Source organism: Ceratotherium simum, chromosome 19, assembly GCF_057802395.1.
Source record: "Ceratotherium simum simum isolate JZ-2026a chromosome 19, ASM5780239v1, whole genome shotgun sequence".
NCBI classification, from domain to species: Eukaryota; Metazoa; Chordata; class Mammalia; order Perissodactyla; family Rhinocerotidae; genus Ceratotherium; species Ceratotherium simum.
In genome coordinates this window covers 56,945,256-56,968,910 of record NC_141918.1, presented here as the reverse complement: position 1 = coordinate 56,968,910, position 23,655 = coordinate 56,945,256, and the positions used below count along the sequence as shown (strand labels likewise).

The following is a 23,655-nucleotide window of genomic DNA, read 5'->3' as shown; positions in this document are numbered from 1 at the left end:
CGTTCTCGTGGGAGAGACAAACAAGATAAATCACCAAAATATTTGTATGCTAGTGGTATGTACTAAAGAGAAAACAGAAAGCAGAGAAGGGGGATACAAAATACAGGGGAGGAGTTGAAATTTTAGCTAGGGTGAACAGGTAAGACCTCAGCAAGGAGGAGCTCTGACTGCACACCTGAAGAGTAAGAAGGTGCTGTCTGCAAGGATGTCTAAGGGAGGGCATTTCAGGTGGTGGAGCAGCAGGTGTGGGGGCCCTGAGGCAGAAGCGTGCCTGGTACATGAAGGCACTGCGTGGAGGAGGGTGCGGCTGGGGTGGAATAAATGTGGGAGGGAGTAGTGGAGATGAGGTCAGAGAGAGGAGCATCTTGTAGGTCCCAGTAAGGATGTTGGAGGGTTTGAGCAGAGGAGCAGCATGATCTGACTCACGTTTTAAAAGCATCCCTCTGGCTGCTGTGCTGAGAGACTGTTGGAGCAGGAGGTGGAGGGCAAGGTGGTCAGCGAGGTCAGAAGCGTGGAGACCAGTTAGAGGCAGACATGATGATCCAGAGCCCCAGAGTGTCCATCCTCATGGAGTAACTGTGATGTTCCTGACACGGAGCACGGGAGGGGTTTCCTGTGGCCCCGCTCGTTGACAGGTCTTGGGGGGACGGGAGTCAGAGCAGACCATCCTGGTGTTTGTTTCTCTTCAGTAGATTGTGGCACCGTGTAACAGTCACGTTTGCAGAGAACTTTCTCCATGCACTGCTTGTCTGGCGAGTTTTCTTCTGAATGAGGGGAGCACGTTATAAAGTAGATTCTCTTTGTCAGTTGTCACACTGGACGTCCCTGGCGATTGTCCCCTGGCAGTAAGGCTAAACTGAAGTACTGTTCTCATTCTGGCGTGTTGGTCCACCAAAGAGGAGCAGGTCAGCGGGGCTGATGAGAAGTGTGCAAACCACAGAATAGTCTCCACGACCCGCAGACTCGCGCGAGAAGGAGAAGGAAACCCTCTCTGCAGGATGTCGTCGTCGGTTCTCCGTCAAGCTGAAGCTTTGGCTTTTCTTCCTTTTAAACCTTTTGGGTTAGAATTTGCTTCTTACGGCCTTTGAAATTTGTGCTCTATTTAAAGGTGGCCTGAAAAATTATTTCTATGTCTGTATCGGAAAATTGGAGTAACCTTCAAATTTACTAGATAGAGATTCAATCTCAGACTTGTGACTTTCATGCAAACTGTCATGAAATTCTCAAATAAAATTAGTTGTAGTTGTGTGTGTGTGTGTCTGCACCTTAAGGGGAGACAATATGTATTATAAGTCAAATATAACTAGACTGTCACAACTGCAGAAAGGCTGGAGATAATTGATTTACATGAATTTACAGCATCTACTCCGCTGCTGCTCTGACTCAGAGATCCTTGAGTGTCTCTCAGGGACCTGTAGGAGTTGTGACCATTTTAACGAGAATCGGATCAAACATGAATGGATGTGGTGTAGTTTAGTAGCATAATCAGATGTCAGTAACATATGCTCATTATAGATTGAGTATATTTATTTGTCACTTTAATTACAAAATTTATTTCACATTTTCCTTAGGTGGGAAAAAAACAAGATTATCATTTTACATGTTTTATGTATTAAGAATATAAAGTCAATAATATATTGAGATGTCTAATTACAATTTATTCTGTGTTTTTATTTCCACAATGCCTTTATTATTGTTAGTTTGCTTGCAATAAAAGAAAAAATTGAGTACTTGCCAATTCATGATTTTGCTTTCCTAAAGTCGTGTTTGTGTGACCACCAGCTCCATGTCCATGGTATTTAACCATCCTAGACATTTTATGGTGTGATCTCATTAGGTCCTGGGAGTACCCCTTGTGGATGCAGAGGTACACATATAGCCCCATCTTAGAGCAAAGGAAACATCAACGTTTAGGAACGGCCTCGAAGTCACTTGACTGGAAGGTCTGAAGTGAATAGACCAGGTCTTTGCATTCTTGGCCTAGGACCCTGTCCCCAACATCAAACTCCTTTCATTAGCTCGTGTGTGGTCTTTTTCAGATTTGTGGAGCTCTACTGGTTGTAGAATCAACAGATATTTGCAGCGAGATTAATTGAATAGCAGTGAACAGTGATGATAGTGTTCTTCTAAGTGTTTGAGATTTCTAACTGATGCATTTCTGCACATTTCTTACCTGTGTCACCTTAGAAACGTGCATTAAACCCAGAAAGGCATCCACATCTGCTTTGTAAAGATAGATAAACCCTCACAAACATAATGTTGAGTGGAAGAAGTAAGTCACAAAAGAGGACATGCAGTGCGGTTCCTCTTAGAGAAAGCTCAGATCCAGGGAACGAATCTGGGGTTGGAGGTCGGGAGGGCAGTTACCCTGTTTGGGGTAGGGGGGTGTCCTGAATGGACCTGGGGCTGGCCACACAGGTGTTCCCTTGGGAAGGTTCATTGCTGTTTATTCTTAAGTAAAACTCTTTTAAATGCATTATTTTCATAGGTGTGGTTAGTTTAAATGCTTTCGACTTGAAGAGTAATTCTTACACATTTATTGTAATTATAACCTGCCATTTCCCAACAAAGTCCATTGCCCTTCTTCTGTTGTTCTTCCTGAGCACGTTGCATTTCTTTTAAGTTCTTAGAGTTTCCTTGTCACAGAACCAGCTGCTGTGAAGTCCACGATAAAATGCTTGTCAAAACGACTTTTCTGCTTACACTTTTTAAGATGTTGTGGGAAGAAAGGTGTTGTTGAGAAGGCTCCCAGTTAGGGTGTTAATCTGTGTCAAAGCAGACGCTGCTGGAAATGCTTTCATGGAATTCTGATAAGGCTCGGAGCAGAGCCTTAGTCAGCTTCTTATAAGTTAACAATTTCACACCGATTTTTTTCCATATAAATGGTTTCAGAAGAGCACAAATAATTGAGCAACAATAGCTCTGTCATTTTTGAAATGTTCCATCAGGTCGGAGCCTAAAGGAAATGAGATTGAGGCTAGAAGTTACTTTGAGCAAAACTAAATTTTAATAAAAATGAAAACTGATGGCCACAGCTGTGATGTTTCTCTGGGCTTCTAATGTTAAACTAAACCCATAAGCTTTCTGACCACAGTAAATGTAGGAAAAGCAGGAAAAACTTAAGAGATTTTGTGCGTCAGCAAAACCTCCTCATGGTGTGGAGATGAAGACCTCTGTGGGGGCTGGCCCGGTGGCGCAAGTGGTTAAGTGTGCGTGCTCCGCTGTGGCGGCCTGGCGTTCGCTGGTTCAGATCCCGGGCGTGCACCGACGCACCGCTTGTTAAGCCATGCTGTGGCAGCGTCCCATATAAAGTGAAGGAAGATGGGCACGAATGTTAGCCCAGGGCCAGTCTTCCTCAGCAAAAAAGAGGAGGATTGGCATCGGATGTTAGCTCAGGGCTGGTCTTCCTCACAAAAAAAAAAAAAAAAAGAAGACCTCTGTGAATCATATATACTGTGGGTCATGCTCAGGATGATGAGTAGGTTTCTTGCAAATCATTGCTTCTGTTCCTAAATGTGACCAATTCTTTTGACTTCCTTCAAATCAGTTTAAATTAAAAAAAAAGGGGGGGGGCCGGCCCGGTGGCGCGAGCAGTTAAGTGCGTGCACTCCACTGCGGCAGCCCGGGGTTCCCTGGTTCGGATCCTTGGCGCGCACCGACGCACCACTTGGCAAGCCATGCTGTGGTGGTGTCCCATATAGAGTGGAGGAAGATGGGCACAGATGTTAGCCCAGGGCCAGTCTTCCTCAGCAAAAAGAGGAGGATTGGCAGATGTTAGCTCAGGGCTGATCTTCCTCACAAAAAAAAAAAAAGAGAGAAATGCATTTTTAAATGTTTCTGCCAGCTGTTTACACGCTACGGCTTCTTCTTACTTTTTCCCCCTGCAGGGTTCCATCTCTTCGTCGGAAGAGGAAAGACTTATTTCCATCAGGAGACCTAAGACGCCAACCTCAAGTGACTTCTCCGACCTTAATACTCAAACCAACGGGGCCAAGTCACTTCCCTTGCCGACCCCGGAAGAAAAGACGCGACAGCAGGCCCAGGCGGTCCAGGCGGATGTGGTTCCCATCAACATCACGGGTATGCGTCCTGTGCAGACCGTTCCCGGGGCTCGGGCGGGCGACATGGCTTCTTGTCTGTTGTGTGCTCTTAGCGTTTCATGTATTCACCAGAGGTCAGGAGCTGTGGCCTGGCATCCGGCTCTGTTCAGTGAAGGGAATGTTAACACGTGTATGTGTGTGCACGTAGATATCTGTCACTCTGGATTACAAGCCTGTGTCACCACTGGTTGATGTCAGAGAGCTCAGTGGTCCAGCCAGTCATCTAAAGTGTGTCTTTCTTAAATGAATTGCTTTTAAAAAATATTTTGGTTATATGGGAACATCTTCTAAGTGTGATCCTGGGTAAGAAAAAATTATTTTCCCTTCTAAAGGGCTATTTTAAGTAATATTTATAGAAGTGAAGAAATAACAGTTTTGTAAATTTCCAAATGATAGATTTTCTTACCTTCTTGTTTTCTCAAGTAGAAAAGGGGGAAAATTACTTGAAATAAAAATATCGAGTGAATTAACAATAACTATAAAATATATTTTATAAAAAACAATAGGATGGTAAAATTATATTTTTATGTCTATAATTTGAATTCTACAGTCTTCAAATAAAAATCTGTTCCTTCTGAATATAAAATTTTTAGAACATTAAGCTGGAGTATGAATGTTAATGGCCAAATGTGAAATTTGAGTTTTTCAGAATATTATACTCAGTTTTTAATCATCTGTGACAATTAAGGTGACAAATAACAGGGTAGGTAAAGCTCCAGGACGGTATTTCACAAACCTCGGGGGGCTGTGAAGAGTCTGGAGTCTTCTTGCCTCATCAGGTCCACACCAGCAGAGCGTGGGTCAGCTGTACAGAACAGATGTGTGTTCAAGAGAAACAGATTACCCATAGTCATCGCTGATAATCAGTCCATGCAAAGCATGGCCCAGGGGCCAGGACCTGAAAAAATCAGGTGACCAATCAGGATGAGTTTTCATAAGAAACTAGGATGAACCCCTAGCACCCTGGCTGTGTCTGAGGCTACAGCTGTTAGCAAGATTGTGGCCATGGCAGTGGTGCACTTGTCAGGGACTAGAACATTTCGATAGTTATTGAAGAATTTTTAAAAACATTACAAGGTGATTAAAAAATACATTTAGAACTCTATTTTGAATTCCAGAGAAATTTAATAGACAAGTGCATGAATTACTTTAAATTCCATGTGCATTTTTCCACATTTATTGTACATAAGCCTTAAAGGAATAGCATGGCATTTTATCCCATTTTCTTTGCAAATGACATTGTAGATCTTTCTTTTCTTTTTTTTTTTTTTAAACTTTTTTTTTTAATAATTTTTTATATATTTATTTTTTTTCCCCCAAAGCCCCAGTAGATAGTTGTATGTCATAGTGGCACATTCTTCTAGTTGCTGTATGTGGGACGCGGTCTCAGCATGGCCGGAGAAGTAGTGCGTCGGTGCGAACCCGGGATCCGAACCTGGGCCGCCAGCAGTGGAGCGCACGCACTTAACTGCTAAGCCATGGGGCCGGCCCTGTAGATCTTTCTGAGTGTGATTCACATAGATCATAATTTTTAAAGATTGTTTTTATAAGTAGCTATGTTTCAGAACAAAGTATAATGTTTATTGCTCAATGAAATACCTGGGTGCATATTTTCTGTAAGAAAACACATTACATTATTTGATTGATTAAAGATAGCAGAAATGTAATTACATTATATATGATTAAATGCTGCAGAAATAATATTATAAGATAAGATGATTATGCTATGACATATGACAGTCGTTAATGGAATTAGGATAAAATGCATTATTGTGAGATTAGGAAATTTAAAACAGAGTAACTAGAGTTTCAGGAATAAAGAATTATTTGCAATGAAAATAGAAATTGTCACAACAGTAGACAGTGTCACAACAGTGGACAGTGTCACAACAGTGGACACTCACAACAGTCGACAGTGTCACAACAGTGGACAGTGTCATTGCTTTGAGCTTTCATTTGCCCATTTGGTGACTAAGTGGATATGACGTACATAGAATTTAAAAGGAGGCCTTCAGAATGCCACACAGGAAAGATGAGTGACAGTAAAGAAATGAGCAATATGAGTTATGTCAAAATGCAATTTACTTTTAATTGACTGATTAGTATTTTCAGAAATGCAAAAATTAAATATAATACCTAATTATTTATTGATCCATTTTCTGGATCCATGTGTTCACATACACACACATATATTTCATAAAGAGAGTGGTTTTTCTAATATTCTGGTATAAAGAAGCATTAAATTAAAAATGTTCACTTTCAGTGGTTAAATAGACACAGGTTATATAGCTTCCTGTTCTTTAAATTATATATTTCTAAAGACCTAGACGACTAGGGATAAAAATGTAGCTTCCTGTAGGGACTTATCACGTGCTCATTTATTTGGGTGAACATTGACTCTCTAGCTTTTCAATAAGGTTCAGCAGGGGAGAAAATGCCAATAAATACATTATTTCAAACCCAGAGTGAAGCCTGCCAGGCATGTAGGTGGAACATTAGCACAAAGAGCTACCGGTTTGTAAATTGACTTAATCCCTTTAGTCCTTGTCCCATGGGGACCCATCATGTTCTAAGAATTGCAGAGAAGAACCTGTCTAAAATGGAATGCGTGTATGAGTGTATTCCGTGACCCGCCACGTGGGGTAACAGCTCTACCACCCGGAAGACGGACAGCGGGTCAACACACTTGGTCCCACAGACGGACCTTGTGCTGCTGTCTGAGCGACTAAGTTCGTTTCTGAGTAGTAACCATGACTGACTAACGCCCTTTTTCAGTGAAAGGGAATGATTCAGCTCCTCTCCATTCAACAGGTCCTTACTGAATTCCTACTTTGTGTTGGGCATTGAGCTGAATGCCACAGGGGATGCTACGGTACATGAGTTCTGGTCCCTTCCCTCGAGAAGTGTGTAGTCCCGAAGAGGACAGTCCTTCTAGGTCAGGAGAACTTGGCACCTTTAATGGTGTGTGTCTTAGATGTCTGTCCTCACTGGTCGTTTCCCAGTTTCCTTGGAGCTTGAGTAGTTTATCTTTTGTTTTTGTTTAGGAAGCAAACTGGAGACTGAATGCAACTGTCTGTTAATGTTTTGTCCATTCTTAATGCCTTGATTCAAGGACATTTTGTTCCTCTGCTGTAGGGAACTGTTGGATCATTGAAGTCATGACTGACCCCTTACAGGCACCATATGTGCTATCACACATAGTGACCCATTTCTCCCCGTGATGGACCTTCTGGTGTTTCAGGGTCTTTTCTCAACCATTTCTGGTTTTCTTCATTTGGAACACAGTTGCAAGCATTTTCAAGTTTGCTAGCATCTGTTGCAGTTTGTTGCTTAGCAGGTGAAAGGATCATTCAGATCTTCTATCCTCTGTTTTGATTAGATAAGGTTCTATTCACAATTTATTCCTGTTAAAATAGAAGGTACATTGCTCATAGCATACTCACTTTGAATGTGTGTCAACATTGCTAGAAAGAGTGAATGTTTTTATACTTTTCTTACAACAGAAGAATGACGGAAGTATATAAGTTTTGTGTGTGTGTATATATATTTTAAATCTCTTTTTGAGGAGAATAACCATTTAACAAGGAAAATGCTATAAAACTTGACAGTGCCAGATAATTTAAAGCAGACCAATTAATATCTGATACTTTATTATTTTATGGTTTCCCATGGTGTTAATCACACAAAAGTTACACTCGAGAAAGAAAAACAGTCTCATGGGTGTGGCATTCTGGGTTTGATTGCAACATTCCCCGAAATGTCTGAATGAAGATCAACTTCAGAAAGTGACTGTGAAACAGAGAAGCAGTTCACTTTAACAAGCTGTGCTCCTGGGTCTCATTGTGATGAAAGTACTTTATCATTATAAGGCTCTTTATTTTCATTATAATTGTATCTCACACCATAGCAATTACCACAGTCTGTCCAAATTGTCAGCCTCCTCGACTGAAAGAAAAAGCTCTTCATCCAAGAATTCTGATTTTTTTTGTTTCATCACATGAGACCAGACATGATATTGGTCTCGGCAGTTGACCGAATGGCGTCACCACGTGAACGCTGATGTGGAGAGTGGTTTCGGTGACCAGAGGGCCTGTGTGAAATGCTTCCAGAATGGTCCACCGTTTAATAGCACACTCACTCTTCCATGTGTTACTAACAAGTTTGCATTTGCCACTCCGCTCATTTGACAATGAGAGGAGGGTGCCTCCTTCGGAAGGACACACACACAGCTTGGGAAGGAGCCTTATGATGAAAATGTGCTCTCCTGCCTTTTTTCCCTTCAGCGTTCATTCATCATGTGACTGGCTAACATCATGATTAATACCTTCTTATCATTTTACAACAAGCTTCTGGAAGAACGTGCATGGTGTCCGCTTGCTGGGAATAACATGGCTTTGCTTGTTCTACTTGCTCCACATTAGGGGAGAATTTCGATCGCCAGGCCAGCCTTCGGCGGTCTCTAATTTACACAGACACTCTGGTAAGACGACCGAAGAAAGTCAAAAGGAGAAAGACTATTGCAGGAGTCCCTGACAGCATACAGAAGGAGCTAGGTATGGCTCACCAGAATTGTGTTCTGTTGCCCTCGTTGCTGCTCAGCATCCCTGTGCTCACCCCCGCTGTGTGCTCGTGAAATTGATACGTTCTGAGAGCCTGAATGAGGCGTTGGGTGCAAACCTTGACACCCATGCAGGTTTACTGAATTCTGCTGAGAAGGTAAGAGGAAGAGCTTATGTGAAAACTATTAACTGGGATGATAGACATTTACAGTGATGTCATCATCTCTGTGCACCATGAACATGGGGTATTTCCACAACTAAATTTACTTTTAATTTAGATCTTAAGTTTTCATAAAACTGAAAACTTATTCTAGGACTTCAAATTATGCACATGGACTTCATTAGTTATACTGACAATATTGGTGGCATTTTGTCATCAAAGAGACAGCAGTGTGGGATAATTAGTAAATACCAGTACAAGAGAAAATAGTCATTTATGTTGCATAGTGCCTTAATGGTACTTCCGTGAAACAATTTCATGGCTTCTTGATTTGGTATTTTTCAACCTGTGATAAAAACAGAAAACAGAACATTTTCTTTGGCTGGAGGAGAGGGTGTTTACTTCATTATTCACTTATCCATTTTGTTTCTGCTTATCTTTGTGTCTGCTTTGGGTAATCCTTCCATTCTCCTCTCTCTGTATTCACATCCTCTCCTGGTTCAATGGGGCCCATCAGAAATGTCTGCACAGGGCGCAGAGTCTAGAGGGTGGGGAGCAGGGCCTCCTGTGCGAGGCTGCTCATATCTGAGTCGAGCTCTGCCACTTGCTCTCTGGATCTCCCTGGTCACTTCACCCCCGAATCTCCTTCCTCGTTCCAAAAATGAGGTTGGTGATGTTGACAGAACCTCTCTCGTAGGGTGGTTCGAGGGTCTAATGAATTTGTGCTGGTGAAGCCGTGGTGCCTGGCTCCCCTGTGAACACAGCAGCTGCCGTTGCAGTTACTGTAGAGGACTCGTTACTACCTGGCGGGAAACATGCCCCTTTCTCTTGGGCCGCCCTGTGGAGTTAATTCCTGACGGGTACTTCCACCTGGTGTTTTCACTTGTGTTTCCTACTGAAAGTTACACTCTGGAAACTCAGAACATGGTTTCTGACTCGCCTCTTGGTCTTCTGGTCACAGTGAGTTCATCCTTGCATTCGGACACGATCCTTCCTCTCTGAGGAAGCACTGCAGACGCTGTGCCTCTGTTTCCTGGCCTCTCTTATCTGCCTCATGTCAGGAGGGGAGCTCACCCTTCTTTCCTTGGCACCTTCTCTCACTGCCATCCAGTTCTGCACTGGTGTGCTCTCCCTCCCGGGCTGTGGCGGCCGTGTGATGGAGGAGCGGTGCTTGGCGTCACCCCATAGCTCCAGGGAGAGGGCAGACGGGCTCCTCTTAGCCAGCAGCATAGGGGCTCCTTACAAACAAGGGCTCGGTTGCGTCCCCAGGATTCACAAAGTCTGCCTCTGGCTCATGCCTGCGCCTACCCTTGATGTAGTGGTCCATCCTCCTGTATCCTGTGCTTTCAGACTCTTTTCCTCCTTTAGGTGACAGCTAATTAATTTGAGAAATTAATATGTTCTCGGATGTTCAGTAGATGCCTAAGGGGCTAATTCCTTACAGCACTCAGATAACATTTATATTTTAACTGATCTTTTAGAAGATGTACCTTGACCAAAGGAGTGACTTTAAAGGTAGGCCCTTTATAAGATAACGAGGTGACGTTTCAAGAGAGGTTAAGTGGCTCTCCAACCAAAATAGGTAGGTTTTGGATGACTTTGTGCAAAGAGTATAAGAATAATTTGGCCCAGATAAAGATATACATACACATAAGTGTTCAATGTGAATTATCTATCTATCTGTCTGTAATATGATTTCTAGAACCTCAGCATTATGAACTTTTATCACTTTTATTACTGAACCAACCAGTATGGAGCCAATAACCCAGTGGCCTCTTTGACCTTACCGGAATGATCCGACCAGCTGGGTAAATCATGTCTCCTGTAATTTTAATATTTTTAAGATCAGCGATTGAGTCCCTGGCGCCCACGTTCATTTCTCTTTTGCACGTAACGTAGAAACACCCCTGATGCAGGAGGAAAAAAGGCAGCTCTGCCCACGTCATCTGCGTGGTGATTGTTGCCATGGTGTGAGGCTGACGTCACTGCCTTGATGTCTAGGACATGACCTGGGTCACAGCTGGGGGTCACCGGAGAAGGCTGCATCTAAGTTAGAGCTAGTTAAAAAAAAACACAGTTAGACAGCAGCTCTAGTCTAGGGATGGGCAGGTTGGCCGGACTGGTGGGTGGAGGAGGGAAATGACTCTTGAACACGGTAATACTGAGCACAAAGTCGGATCACAGCTTTTCTCTCTTCACCTCATGACCTCTGGCTGACCTTGCCCTTCCTCCCCATAGGGTGTACATACACAGTGTCTGGTTTGAAAGCTCTGTGCTACCTGACGAATGACCATCAAAAACAGATACTTCCTATTTCTTTAAAAATTAGTCTCCTAGATTTACAGCATAGGGAAGTATGGCTGAGTCAAACAAATTAGATTAAAAAAGGAAATGATTATCTGAGGAAAGACAGTCACTGGGGAGGGGCACTGTGTCCACGAGACTCTGCCCACATAACCAGAGATGCCTCTGGAATTGGACAGTTGTATTGTGCTTAGTTATGTACACTTTTTACTTCAAAATCCATAAATAGCAGACTCGAAAAACCAGCCGATATACAGTGCTTTAAAGTCAAGGAATGATATTTACTCTTTAAAGTACATTTATGGCTTATAATTTGTTGCTTTTCATTTAAATGAATCAGACAAAATTTCTCACTTTTTCTTTAGTCTTATTATCTTAAACGTACATAGAAATGTATTTGAACAGCCTGTTACGAGGCTTCGTCTTTAGAATCAGATAGACTGTTTTGTGGGTCTGTAATTATATTGGCTGCTGCATAGTTTGGATCCTCCTGGAACTTATCCCTATATGTGCTCCCCAAGCAGAAAAAGCCTCACTTAAAGGAATCCCCTTCTGAATAATCTTTGATAGTTTGTACTAAGAACATTACTGAAGACCTGACAAAACTTTTAAAAAATTTATATACTAAACCTTAAATAAACTAACTTGTAGATTTCTATCATCTTTGATTATGTATATTTTTTATAAATTGGTCAAACCTTGTAGTATTATATCATAAGTCAAAGAAAAAAATATACATAATTATTTCTTTACATTTTATTTTAAAATCAGATAAATGCCATCAGGATTTTTAGCAGCACTGAGAGGTCCGCAGCTGTTTGAATTCTCCTTTTGTTGTCTGTTTTTGTTACTTAACTCTAGTTAAGGGAGCATCCATCTGTCTCCCATAACGTGGTGACACATTTTGTACTGTGAAGATAGTGGAGGACCTGTTTTGGGAATAGAGTTTTGGTGGTCCCTGTGATAAATATCTGAACTGTTTTTCATATGTTTTTAAAAGTCTTTAGGAGAACATTGTTATTTCAATAAGAAAGTTGTACTCAGCTGTAGATGGTAAAGAAACGGCCCTGCTCCCATTTTCAGAAGCTTAGAGTAGCTTCACGTTCAAAACTGCTAACTGAAATAATCAGGACTTTGTTAATGGCCCTTAAAAGTTAAAACCTACCACTGACTCCAGGCAAAAACGACTACAATTTTGAAAGAAAAAGATATTAAAACTCATTGAAGGGAATAAGGTATCTTGAATGTTTGGAACTAAACAGGCGCGGCCATACAGGTCAACCTCCCACCTCCTAAAATACCAAGTGGCAAACACGTGCATCTTTTGTTTTCTTTCCTCCAAGTGGTCTTTCTTCTGCTCCTGCCCTGTTGCCCACTTCCCTCTCTCTGAGGGAGCGCCTCATGTGCACACGTGAGTGAGTGTACTTGGCCAAGGGTGGGGGAGGAAACAGATCCTTTCTGCTAAAGACACGAGTATGAACATGACTCTCCATCATCCCAGTGGAGGAAGGGGCTGTAGGCTTTATTCCTCACAGGACGATGCGTCCTTTGTGGCTGACACAGAACAGTTCTGCCATTTTAGGAAGACCCTCTGCTGTCTGGATGAGCAAAAGGCTTTATGTCTAGACAGGGACAGGTGGCATGCATGGGTTAATTTACGTGGGGTCAGGCGGAGTTCCAGGAATCCCATCCCCACGAGGGTCCCTGCCCAGGGGAACAGCGATGCTGGGGCTCAGCTAATGTGGCTCAGCGAAGCCCAGGCTTGAGACTTTTTCAGGTCCTTGTTGGATAATGACGTAGAGAGAACTGTGATTTTGCTACTATTTTTCAAGATGTAATTTGTCCTCATGATCACTATGCACAGGTTGATTTTTCCCTGTACACGTTGGGTAAGTTCTTGGCTTCATGATTTTATTCAAGGCCTCTGTTTTTTCTTAGGTAGCTTGAAATCTGTCTACACTTAAGGTTTTTCCTCGTCCACTTCTCCCTGTTTGGCCTTCCTCATGCCTTTTTTTTTTTTTTTTTTTAAACATACTACTCTCTGTTTGGCTGTAAAGCTCCAAGAAATGAGTAACCCTCATCTGAGGAAATGTTCCCTGGATTAGTTCCTGCTTTCTCCCACCAGAACTTGACAGATTGCTACTGAGTTTTGAATGTCACTGACAGACGATAATGGCGTAAGATGGATAATGAAATGTTTGAAACACAGATGGGCCTGTAAATTGTTTTTCTTAGGATTTCCTTCTGACATAGAAAATAAGTGTGATTAGCACTGTTTTACACCAGTGTCCCTCATAGATGGCCTCTCTGTGGCCCTGTTGTTGCCACTCTGTCATCTGTCCTAGGAACGATGGTCACTGCTCAACAGATGCTCTGTGCACTCCCCTGGTGGGTGACAAGCTTCCTTGAAATCTCCTAAAAGGAGGTTATTTGAAAAGTAAATCTTCCACAGAGCACTCATCCTTGGTCTCAAAGGGAGCACCTAGGAATTCCCGGTGCAGCATTTAATCTGTGGCAGGAGCTGGAGTTCAAATCCAGAGAAGTGCATGAAATTCATAATAAGGTTTTACGTTAGCAGCTGTTAGTAACTATTGAAACTCTCAGGTGCCTACAGGAGAAAAGAAACTAGATCAGATGGAAATTTTTTTAAAGTACAGCAGAGTCAGAAGGGGGTGTGGGTACAGGTGATGAACTAAGACAGTTGTTTTTATTTTTAGGTAACAAGACTCTTTCTGCTTTACTTCCAGCATTAGGCACTGGCCAAGATGATGGTGGTGGTCCCTCAGTGTACACCCCGGACCACTACTCTTCACTGGGACGGCTTGGCAGCTATGGGTCTGCTGGGCAGCGCTCGGAAACCAGGGACTCCAGCTGTCAGACCGAGGAGGTGCGAGTGGTCCCGCCGTCAATGAGAAGGATCCGGGCGCAGAAGGGGCAGGGCATTGCTGCGCAGATGGGTCACTTCTCCGGCTCCTCGGGGAACATGTCTGTGCTGAGCGATTCTGCGGGCATAGTGTTCCCTTCTCGCCTCAACCACGAGGCGGGTTTCCGCAGCCTGCCACGCTGCGCAGCCAGGGCGAGCGCGCAGTCCCTGGAGCCGAGGCTGGGGGCCCTGGGCCCTGCAGATAGCCTGGACGGCGCTTTCCCCTACGAGAGGGATGACCCGCAGGTAGAGGGAAACTCGGGACATTTAGGAGGCGCCTCAAGGACTGGGACACTTCTGAGGCCCAGATCGCAGGAGCTGAGGCACTTCGAGGGAGAAAACCTAACCAGCCCGGCGTGCGTGGTGTCTCCCCACGCGGCCTACTCCACCAGCATCATCCCCAACGCCACGCTCTCCTGCTCCTCGGAGGTCATCGTTATTCACGCCGTGCCGTGCTCAGGGCCGCTGGACAGCAGAAGTACCAGCTCCTCCTCCCACACGAAGATAAAATCCAGGGACCGCCTCCTCTCCAGGCGCGCTGGTCAAGATGACCGTCGATCTCCCAGTGGCAGCTGGAATGAGGGTCACTCCTCTCTCTTACAGGCCTTAGGCCCCCATTCCCCCAGTGCAGCCACACTGCTGTCCCTCTGTGACTCTGCGGTCTCTCTAAAGACCCCGGCACATCTGGAGAACGGGTCCCCCGGCGCGGCCTTCAGCTGTAGAAACAAGCTGGGCTTCCCAGCGCTCCCTCAGGATGCGGACGGCGGGAGCGAGCCCAGTTATTCCGGAGGCCGGGGGCCTGGCGGCGCGGAGCCCTGGGAATGCAGCGCCACCGGGAAGCCAGGGGCGGCCACTCCTGGTTACTCCAGTCCCGTCAGTAACCTGAGCAGCTGCAGTCTGGACCAAACGTCGAACAAAGACGATGCCGGGTCCCTGTATTCGGGGGACCACGATGGCTACTACGCATCCGTATACCCCGACTCTGGACGCGGACCTGTGGATCTCTGCAGCAGCGGTGACAGCTTTGGGAACCCCAGGCACAGCGTGGTCAATGTTTTCGATGAGAGAGCTCAGAAGAGCCAAGGGAACCGGTCCCATTACCACGACAAGTCCCTTTCGCGAAGCATCTCTTTGAAGAAGGCGAAGAAGCCTCCCCTGCCGCCGTCGCGGACGGATTCTCTGCGCAGGATGCCCAGGAAGGGCGCCCCGGGCCCCGGGCAGGCGCTGAACGGGGGCCCGAGGGCCTCGCCCCCGCACGCGCTGCGGCTGGACCTCGGGGGCACGGGCGGCAGCTCGTCCTCCCAGAGCCCCTGCAGCGACGCAGACGAGCCGTGGCTGCCGCGCTCCCGCAGCCAGAGCACGGTCAGCGCGGGCAGCAGCGGGGCCTCGGCCACCACGCCCACCGCCTCCTCCCTGTGCGGGGCCGTGCACAGCGACACGAGCAGCAGCAGGTCCGAGGGCGCAGAGCTCTGGCCCCAGTGTGCGGACGGCCCCGGCTCGCACGGGGACGCGGGGGCCGGGGGCGCGCCAGCGGGGGGCGCGCGGGGATGGCCTGTGCACGGGGGTTGCGGGGCCGCCGGGGCTGGGTGCTCGGTCGCGGCGGGGAGCCCGGCACGCAGGGTAACCTCGCCGTCCAGCGGGTACTCCAGCCAGTCCAACACGCCCCCCGCACTCACCCCAGTGCCCGCGCTCCTCAAGGCTAAGGCCAAGCCCAGGGTCCCCGAGAGGAAGTCCTCCCTGGTTTCCTCGGGGTCCTTGTCCGCGTCCTCCACATCCCTCTTCTCCAGCACCTCGGCGGACGGGGGTGGGACCGCAAGGACGCCGGCCCCCGCACCTCCTTTTCCCCCTCCGCCTTTCCCCACTCCGCCTCCCTTGGCGGAGACCCCCGAGGGCGCTCTTCTGCCTCAGTCCCCCTTGTTCCCCCCTCCGCCACCACACCTGCTCCCCCCTTGTCCCCCCACGGTCCCCGGCCCCCTGCTTCTGGAATCCTCTGCCCCTGCAGTGCCCCCGCCTGCCCCACCCCTGGACCCTAAGCTGCTGGAGGATGCCCGGCCTCCTTTTAGAGACTCTGGCCGGGCAGAGCCCCCGCGGGAGGCCCGCCGTCGGCCCCCGGACCCGGAGGAGGGCAGGCCGCCCCCACTGATAACCCGGGAGGCGCTGCGCACCGTGCAGCTGCGGCCGGTGAGGACGATCCTGGGGCCTGAGGCAGCCCCGTCGTGCGGGCAGGGACCCCGGGGAGAACTCACGCCGGCCACTCCCCAGGACCGCGGGAAGCCGCCTGCTTCCCCGAAATCCCGAAATAGCGCAAACGGGATGCAGAGCGAGAGCACACCCGCCTGCGCCCCCGGCTCGCGTTCCACTCCCGCTGGGAGCCCGGGCGGGGGCCGCGGGGACACTGGGGACCCGGGGGACCCAGGGGCTGGGCCTGGCCCCTCGCCCAGCAGGAAGCCACCCCCCATCGCCAAGAAGCCCAGGCTGGTGCTCGTGGTGCCGCCTCCGCAGAGACAGCTCCCTGCGCCCGGCCCCCCTGGGGGAGAGGCGGGGCGCTGCGCGGCCGGGGCCGGGCCAGAGGAGACTGCCGCGGCGTCCGCGTCCCCGCACGCTGTGGACGCCGATGTCCCCGCGGTGCAGCCCGACGCCCGGCGGGCCTCCGAGCCGGAGGAGCCGGAGGAGCGGCGCGCAGAGGACGGAGCGGACCGCACGGGAAGCTGCTCGGCTCTGCAGGACTCGCGGCGTGAGTGCTGTCCCCTTCCCCTGTCCACACCCCCCCCCCTCCCCGCCGAGCGCTGACAGGTGGGCCGGCTCCCCCGAGAGCCAGCGGTGTGGGGCTTCTGTGCCCCTCGCGCTCGGGGTGCCGATTGCGTTTTATGAGATTTTCAAAATTCTAGACCTGAGGGTAGAGCTTATAGAGGAGAGAAGAGAGGGATGGGGTGGCCTGCAGCAGCCGGGGTCTTCTCCTGGGGAGCCGCAGAGACGCGTTACAGCAAGAGGAGGCTCGCGGGGGGCACTAGAGCGCAGCGGAAGAGCGGGCGCTGGCCTCGTGCCCCTCGTCCCCATCTTTGTCAGATGCCCAGCCCCGGACCCATGCCCTCCCGGGCTCTCGGGATGGCGGGAGTCCTGGGGGGCTTGGCTGAAGACTGGACTCAAATAGCTGTCTTGCCTTTCTCGCTTGCTTCTTCGTAGCTGGGGTGCCAGAGCCCGAGGCAGCCGGCCCTTCCTCGGAGGCTTGGGACCTCCCCAAGGAAGAGGGGAGCGATGAGGCCATGACCCCCAGCAGGCCCCGGACCACGGAGGACCTCTTCGCAGCTATTCACAGGTGTCCAGAACTGCTTTCTTGGGTTAATCTGCTTTGTGAGGCCCGTTACCAACGGCCTCTCAGCGTCTTGTTCTGTCCTGAGGTTTCTTCTGTCACCCAACTAGGATTCATTAACTCGATTGTTGGTTTTTTTGGTGTGTTTCTATATTTTTATTTTCTCTGATTCCAGTATCTGTTTCATTTTGTTCTGATTTTTGTGGTGCCGGGGGCAGGGGCTCCATGCAGTGCCTCCTGGTGGGCACTGCGCTGGCTGGCAGAAGTGCAGCATGTCAGCCCCATGCCAGGGTGTGTGTTAGGGTGAGGGCCCCTCCAGGAGGAGGAGCACTGTGTCCTGTGGGTGGAAGGTGCACAGGCTGGTTCTACAGGACTTGTTTCTTCTTGGTGTTTTATTTTATTCTTATTATTTTTATTTTACAGAAAAACCAAGATTTTTGAGTGCAATTTCTTTGGCTACTTAAATGTTTCAATAAGAGAGTACATCTTTTTTAAGCAGAGGCGAAAGTAGCTCAGTTTGCTTCTTAGTGTGTACTGCTAGTGCCACCTACTGGCATCAGAAATTATTGGGCTTAAAAAAATGCAGAGTAAATTTTTCAAAATAAGTGCCTGAACTGTTATACTTTTTATATGTGGTCACCTTGAAGAGGGAATGTGATTTAGCACTAAAGTTTTATTTATTGCTTCATTTTCCTGGCTGTAAACAGCTGAGCACTGCCCAACAGTGTTGGTGTAAAAACTGTTAGATGCTGTGTGTGCGAGTGCTCTAAACCGCCCTGCTGTGGAAGCCCTTGCTTCCTCCTGGACGTCTCTCCGCAGTGTTTTCAGACAACCTGTGGATGCCTTAGGCCGCCAAGGCCTGGTGTTGCCCTGAATCAAAGTCCCTTTTTCTCCTCCTTAAACAAGACATCCTATCAAATCGTTTGATTCTCTGTGAATAAGCTGTATCGGGACTGTTTTCCCGATTCTTGGAATCTGACTGAAAAGACTGTTGCACGAGCTGGAAAGCACAGTGGTGTCCCCCCTGAAACTCTTCATGTGACAGATAAACGCTGACTGAGGGGCACCCAGGCCGCGAATGGAAGTGTTTGTCAAGAATTACGTTCTTTACCTCGTGGCTCTAGGGTGGGTACAATAGCCCAGAAGACTCTAAAGACCACCCCTTTAACATGGACTGGTTTCCTTCATCTCATTAGAGATAAAAATGTAGCTAGTTATCAAATTACTTCTCAAAACAGGGAAATGAAATGCTGCATGCTTTGAAACCACCTTTAGCAGCGTTTTTGGAAGTTTACACAGATGTTTCTATGTCTAGCCATGCTGGACATATGATCAGCACTCAATAAATATTTTCTGAATTAAAGAAACCAGTTGGAATTTAGCTGTTAGGAAATTCTTCCGACTCTCCACATCTTTCATTTAGTGTGGAGTGCACGGGGTTGCCAGCCACGCGGCCGTGTGTGTTTATACAGCAGTCCACAGAGAAGCCGTGTTGCCTGGACGTGGACTGAATACTTGGTCTCAGAAACTCAGTTGTTGTGGGGCAAATTACTATGTGCTTTTCTTACAAGTATGCCAAAGGTATCTTCTGTATTTTGTTTTGGCACCCCTCTTAAGGCACTGGAACATCTGTGGTTTCTCCTATTAGAGAGTGTGTCTGCTGCAGACGTGGAAGGCGGCTAGGCCATGTTGTTCTTTGAGGGCGTGGAATGAGCAAAGGAGAGGAGGGTACGGTTTGTAGAGAGAGCACAAGGGCATGCTGCTTTCCATTTTCACATTGATAATACGTTAACAGACATAAAATCCCACCTCAAGTCTGTGATTTTTAGGATTTTATTTTCTGTCCTTCAGCACCTAAGCTAATAATTTAAAAAGAAAGAATATCTAAATTGAAACACAGCTTTCAAAATTTATAATGCAGATTAATTCACTTCAGATTTAAAGCCAGACGGAAGATGTAGAGAGCCAGTCGAGGTGTGACGTCTTTATATTTATTGAAGTAATTAGTTTTCCAGCCAATGTTAACTGTTTCAGCACTTTTTATAGCCATCTTCTTTAGAAATACACATACAGTGTGTATATGTGTGTGTGTGTGTTTACACACATATACATCCATATATGCAGAGAATTCATATGTTTAGATTTAATTCTCATTTTAGGGGGCAGCTGCTCTTGAGAAAAGCTTCATAAATTCCCATCTCCTCTCTTAGTTCTAAATCTACAGCTCAAGGCCACAGCTTCGATCAAGTGCAGCTGTGGCTTGTGCGGCTCTCAGCACACGTCACTCCTTAAACACCGAACAGAAATCACACCCCAGGCCTGGACCTGCGAGAAGCGAGTGTGCAGGGCTGCCTCGGGGCACGGCCGGCGTGAGCCCTGAGGGCCTTGCTGTGGCGGGGAGATGCTCCACCAGGTCCTGGTTCTTGTGTTCAGGCCGTGGCCTCGCTCTGTGGCCCTCAGTTACCTTCTCTGGGCAGACCGAGCCATCCCAAGTCTTTTCCCGCTCTGCGTCCTGAGGCGTCATTGCTGTGGCTTCTGTCAGTGGGTCACTAACTTACTCAGAGCTCTTCCCTGTTGACAACTGAGCAGGCCCATTGACCCAAAGCACCATGGACCGGGCTCTGCAGTCCAGACGGGCTGGCGCCACCCTCAGACCCCATGTTGGGTCCTTACCACCCACGGTCTTCCACTCTGGGGGCTTCTTTTTGGCCTGAAGCTGGAGAGGACCCTAGGAGCACCAAGCCCAGGACAGCCGCCGTGGGCCCCTCCTCCCCGTGCCTGCCTGTGCAGGCCGCGTGACAGCAGCACTAGGCCTGACCAGGGCAGGAAGGGAGAACTGTTTCCCTAAATGACCCAGGAAGGCGTGTTAGCGCCTTCCTGACACTCGTGGCTGTTGCTGCGTCATCCTTACTGATAGACTGTGAGCCAACTACAGCTTCCCTTTCCAGGCAGGAAACAGGGTCGGGAGCTGTCTCTTGCCCAAGGTCTGTGTGGCTCCACAGGTTCTGATCTCACTGAATCCTTGAGCCTGTGAGCTGGGCGTCACCATCCTCGTTCTACAGGTGTGAGAACGGGGAGCAGCATAGATGGGTGATTTGTCCAAGGTCACTACAGTTGACAGTGCTCCGATCCAACTCTCAACCTGTGTGTGCAGATAGCATCCTCCCAGCCTTTCCCCGCTGCATGTCCTAGAACTTTATAGCTGGGAAAGAGATGTACCCACGTCTTTATGTTATTAAATGTGTCGAGTTTCCTTCCAGCAAGCCCCCCTGCACTAGCTGAGAGAGCTCTCGCATGCTGAGTTGTGAAGAGACCAGTAAGGGGCCGCTTGGCTTTCTTGTCTCTGACTCCCTGAGCAGGGGGGTTCTTAGAGACCGAGGAGGAGAAACACTCCCAGGAAACTGCACTTTCCCTGCAGGCCCCTCCTCCTTCACACTTGGCCCACACTCCTTACCTCCTCCCATCAGTGAGTCAGGAAGCAGGGTTGGTGTGACGTTCCCTCCTGTCTTCTGGAAACGTGGATTTCTAGGGTGGACGTGTGGTCAGTGAGAGCCACGGAAGACTGGTTTGTGTCAGACTCCAGAATGTCAGAAGGCGAAGTTGTCGAGTTGTTCCAGAACCTGGGTGGGGGGCCTGTCTCCACGGAGCTGGCTGATCTGCGAGGCCTGCTCAAGGGCTGGCACCAAACTAGGAGAGGAAGGATGGGCTGGGCAGCACCGTGAGATTCTGTCAGCATCAGTCCAGCGTGGGAGAGCTAAATGAAAAATGGCAGTTATTAAAAACTTGGGAAATGGTCCTCTCCAAAGTCATCATATGATGTCTGGGATTTGTCTCATAGTAACCCAGGAGGGTGGAGGTGAACGAGGGTGGTCGTGAGTTAATGACTCTCGTGGCCGGGCCATGGGCACGCCTGGTGACACGATGAGCCTTTGTGCACAGACTACACAGACGTTTGGGAGTTTCCATGGTGACAGTAAGAGGTGGTGACCTGAATGTGTGGGGAGAAGCAGGGTGATATGGTGACATCCAGGGGACCTGGGGGAATTCACCTTTATCTTAATGTCGTTAAATCTCAGATCCAAGAGGAAAGTCCTTGGCCGTAAAGATTCGGATGATGACCACTCTCGAAACCACTCCCCCTCCCCCCCAGTGACCCCCACCGGAGCTGCCCCCAGCCTGGCCTCCCCGAAGCAGGTGGGGTCAATTCAGAGGAGCATCCGCAAGAGTAGCACCAGCAGTGACAACTTCAAGGCCCTGCTGCTGAAGAAGGGCAGCCGGTCAGACGCCGGCGCCCGCATGTCCGCCGCCGAGATGCTCAAGAACACTGACCCCAGGTTCCAGCGGTCAAAGTCGGAGCCTTCGCCAGACGCGCCTGAGAGCCCATCGAGCTGCTCCCCGATCAGGAGCAGGAGGGCCCAGGAGGAGTGGGCCAGGGGCGAAGGCCTGATGCCACGGAGCCTGTCCTTTTCGGGCCCCAGGTATGGCCGCAGCCGGACGCCGCCGTCTGCAGCCAGCAGCAGGTACAGCGTGAGGAACCGGATCCAGAGCAGCCCCATGACCGTCATCTCGGAGGGAGAAGGGGAGACCATGGAGCCTGCTGACGACAGGGCTCACTGGACCCTGGGCGCTACCAGGAGCTGTCCACTAGATGGACTGGCAGGGGACGAAATATTTGAGGGCAGTCTGCTCCATGGCGGGGAGCCAGCCGCCTCCCTGCGGGCACAGTCTCCTGGCCCTGCGGACGGGACGGCCGGTGCAGAGGGCAGGAGTCCCTCAGAACAGTGCGCAGGTCCTCTGGGGGAAGAGAGTTAGGGGCGCAGATGTGGGTCTCCCCGGTGATGTGGGGGATGCACAGCAGGTTGCTCCACGGGGCCTGGCAGGTCCCCCCACCTGGCCCGTGGCCCCACTCAGGGTTATGTCTGGGCCCTGCAGTGGAACAAGAGGGCTCTTGAGGACTCTTGGGACTTGCCATGTGGCTTAAAAGCAGGTAGAAGCTTAACTTCTGGAAGTGCTTCCTGGGGAAGATTTTGTTTTTTGCTAAATGCTGGGTGTGTGTGTAGGGGTGTGTGTGTGTGTGCATTTTGAATGCTTTTTATGTTAAAAAAAATACACAAACAGCACGTACAGAAATAGGAGAAAGAAAGAAAGCGTTAAGCTGGGTCAAGTAACGAGTCCTCTGGACTGGGTGGTGATTGCTTTACAAGTGTCACATCTGTGGCGTCGGTGAGTTCCAGAGGGGAGAGACCGTTACTTCTGAGCAGGGGCGGTGGGTGTGCTGGTCTGAGCGCACGGACACACGGGCACACACACAGGCATGCTCTCGGGGGGGCCGTGTCCTGGTGCACCCAGAAAGCTGGGAAACGGCTAAGTGACCCATTGGTTCAGGTACTTTTTTCTGGGGTAAAAAGGCTTTGTTTCTTTTTTGTAAAAATGAAACACAGTGGAAGTGTCCGTGCTGTAACATGGAGCCTGCTGCTGTGCAGCCACAGACACACATCTTTCAGCCTGATTTTTAGAAATGTGGGTGATTTTTTAATGACTTCCTCCTTGAGCAGCAGCTGAGACCTTTGAGAGCTGGAGTGACGGGGCGCACATGGAGAGAGGAGGGGGCAGCGGGGTGAGGGACATGCTGCTGGAATGTGTTTCCTGCTTATTAAATAAAGTTATTTTTCAGGATTAAATTTAAAAACTTGCACTACAGAACTGTGGGTGGGGCTTTTCCTTTTACAACTGTTTTTACCAGAGTTTAAACTTCCATTTGGCAATTTCTTATCACTTGAAGTGTCAGCATTTGTTAACTTTTGGATATCCTTCTGGTCACACCAAAGAAAAACGGCTGTTTTTTCTAGAATTGCCTACAGTTTCATGTCCTCATTTAGAAAGGTTTATCAAGATCTATTATATGTTATCTTATTTGAAGAAAATGCTGAATAGCTCTTGTTAGTCAAATAAACTGATAAAAATTGTCAGGGCCTGGCTATTAATTAGCCCTGGGAAATGGGTTTTTAGATTAAAAAGATTTTTTGCCTCATTTGGTTTGTGCATTTTTATATTTTTTATAAATATTTGAGTTGGCTACTTACCTTCTAATCTTCTCCAGTTAGAATTTTAACACTTGTAGACATGGGAGAAGAGTGTGTCGAGTATTTATTTTTATGTCGTATTCTTTTGACCCCTTCCCCCATCCCTCCCTCCCAGATGCCATGTACATAGGCCCCTTGATTTCTTGAAATAAAACAGAGTCTTGTCTCCTTCATTAGAAGGACCTAACATGACAACACTGAGATTCTTGGCCTAAA

At 48.2% G+C, this 23,655-nt stretch overlaps 1 protein-coding gene across 5 annotated transcripts in view; it reads left to right on the top strand.

Moving 5' to 3' along the window:
• Positions 1 to 23,387, top strand: part of NHSL1 (NHS like 1) — a 116,130-nt gene extending 92,743 nt beyond the window's left edge. For 4 of the 5 annotated variants that reach the window (XM_087444183.1, XM_004422364.3, XM_087444184.1 and 1 more), the window contains exons 4-8: positions 3,888 to 4,080; positions 8,522 to 8,653; positions 13,871 to 16,780; positions 17,230 to 17,362; positions 21,433 to 23,387. In XM_087444183.1, the coding sequence (XP_087300309.1) occupies positions 3,888 to 4,080; positions 8,522 to 8,653; positions 13,871 to 16,780; positions 17,230 to 17,362; positions 21,433 to 22,168 (4,104 nt within the window). In that variant the 3' untranslated portion in view covers positions 22,169 to 23,387. The other variant, XM_087444186.1, reaches the window with a different exon arrangement.
• Positions 23,388 to 23,655: the final 268 nt, after the last annotated feature.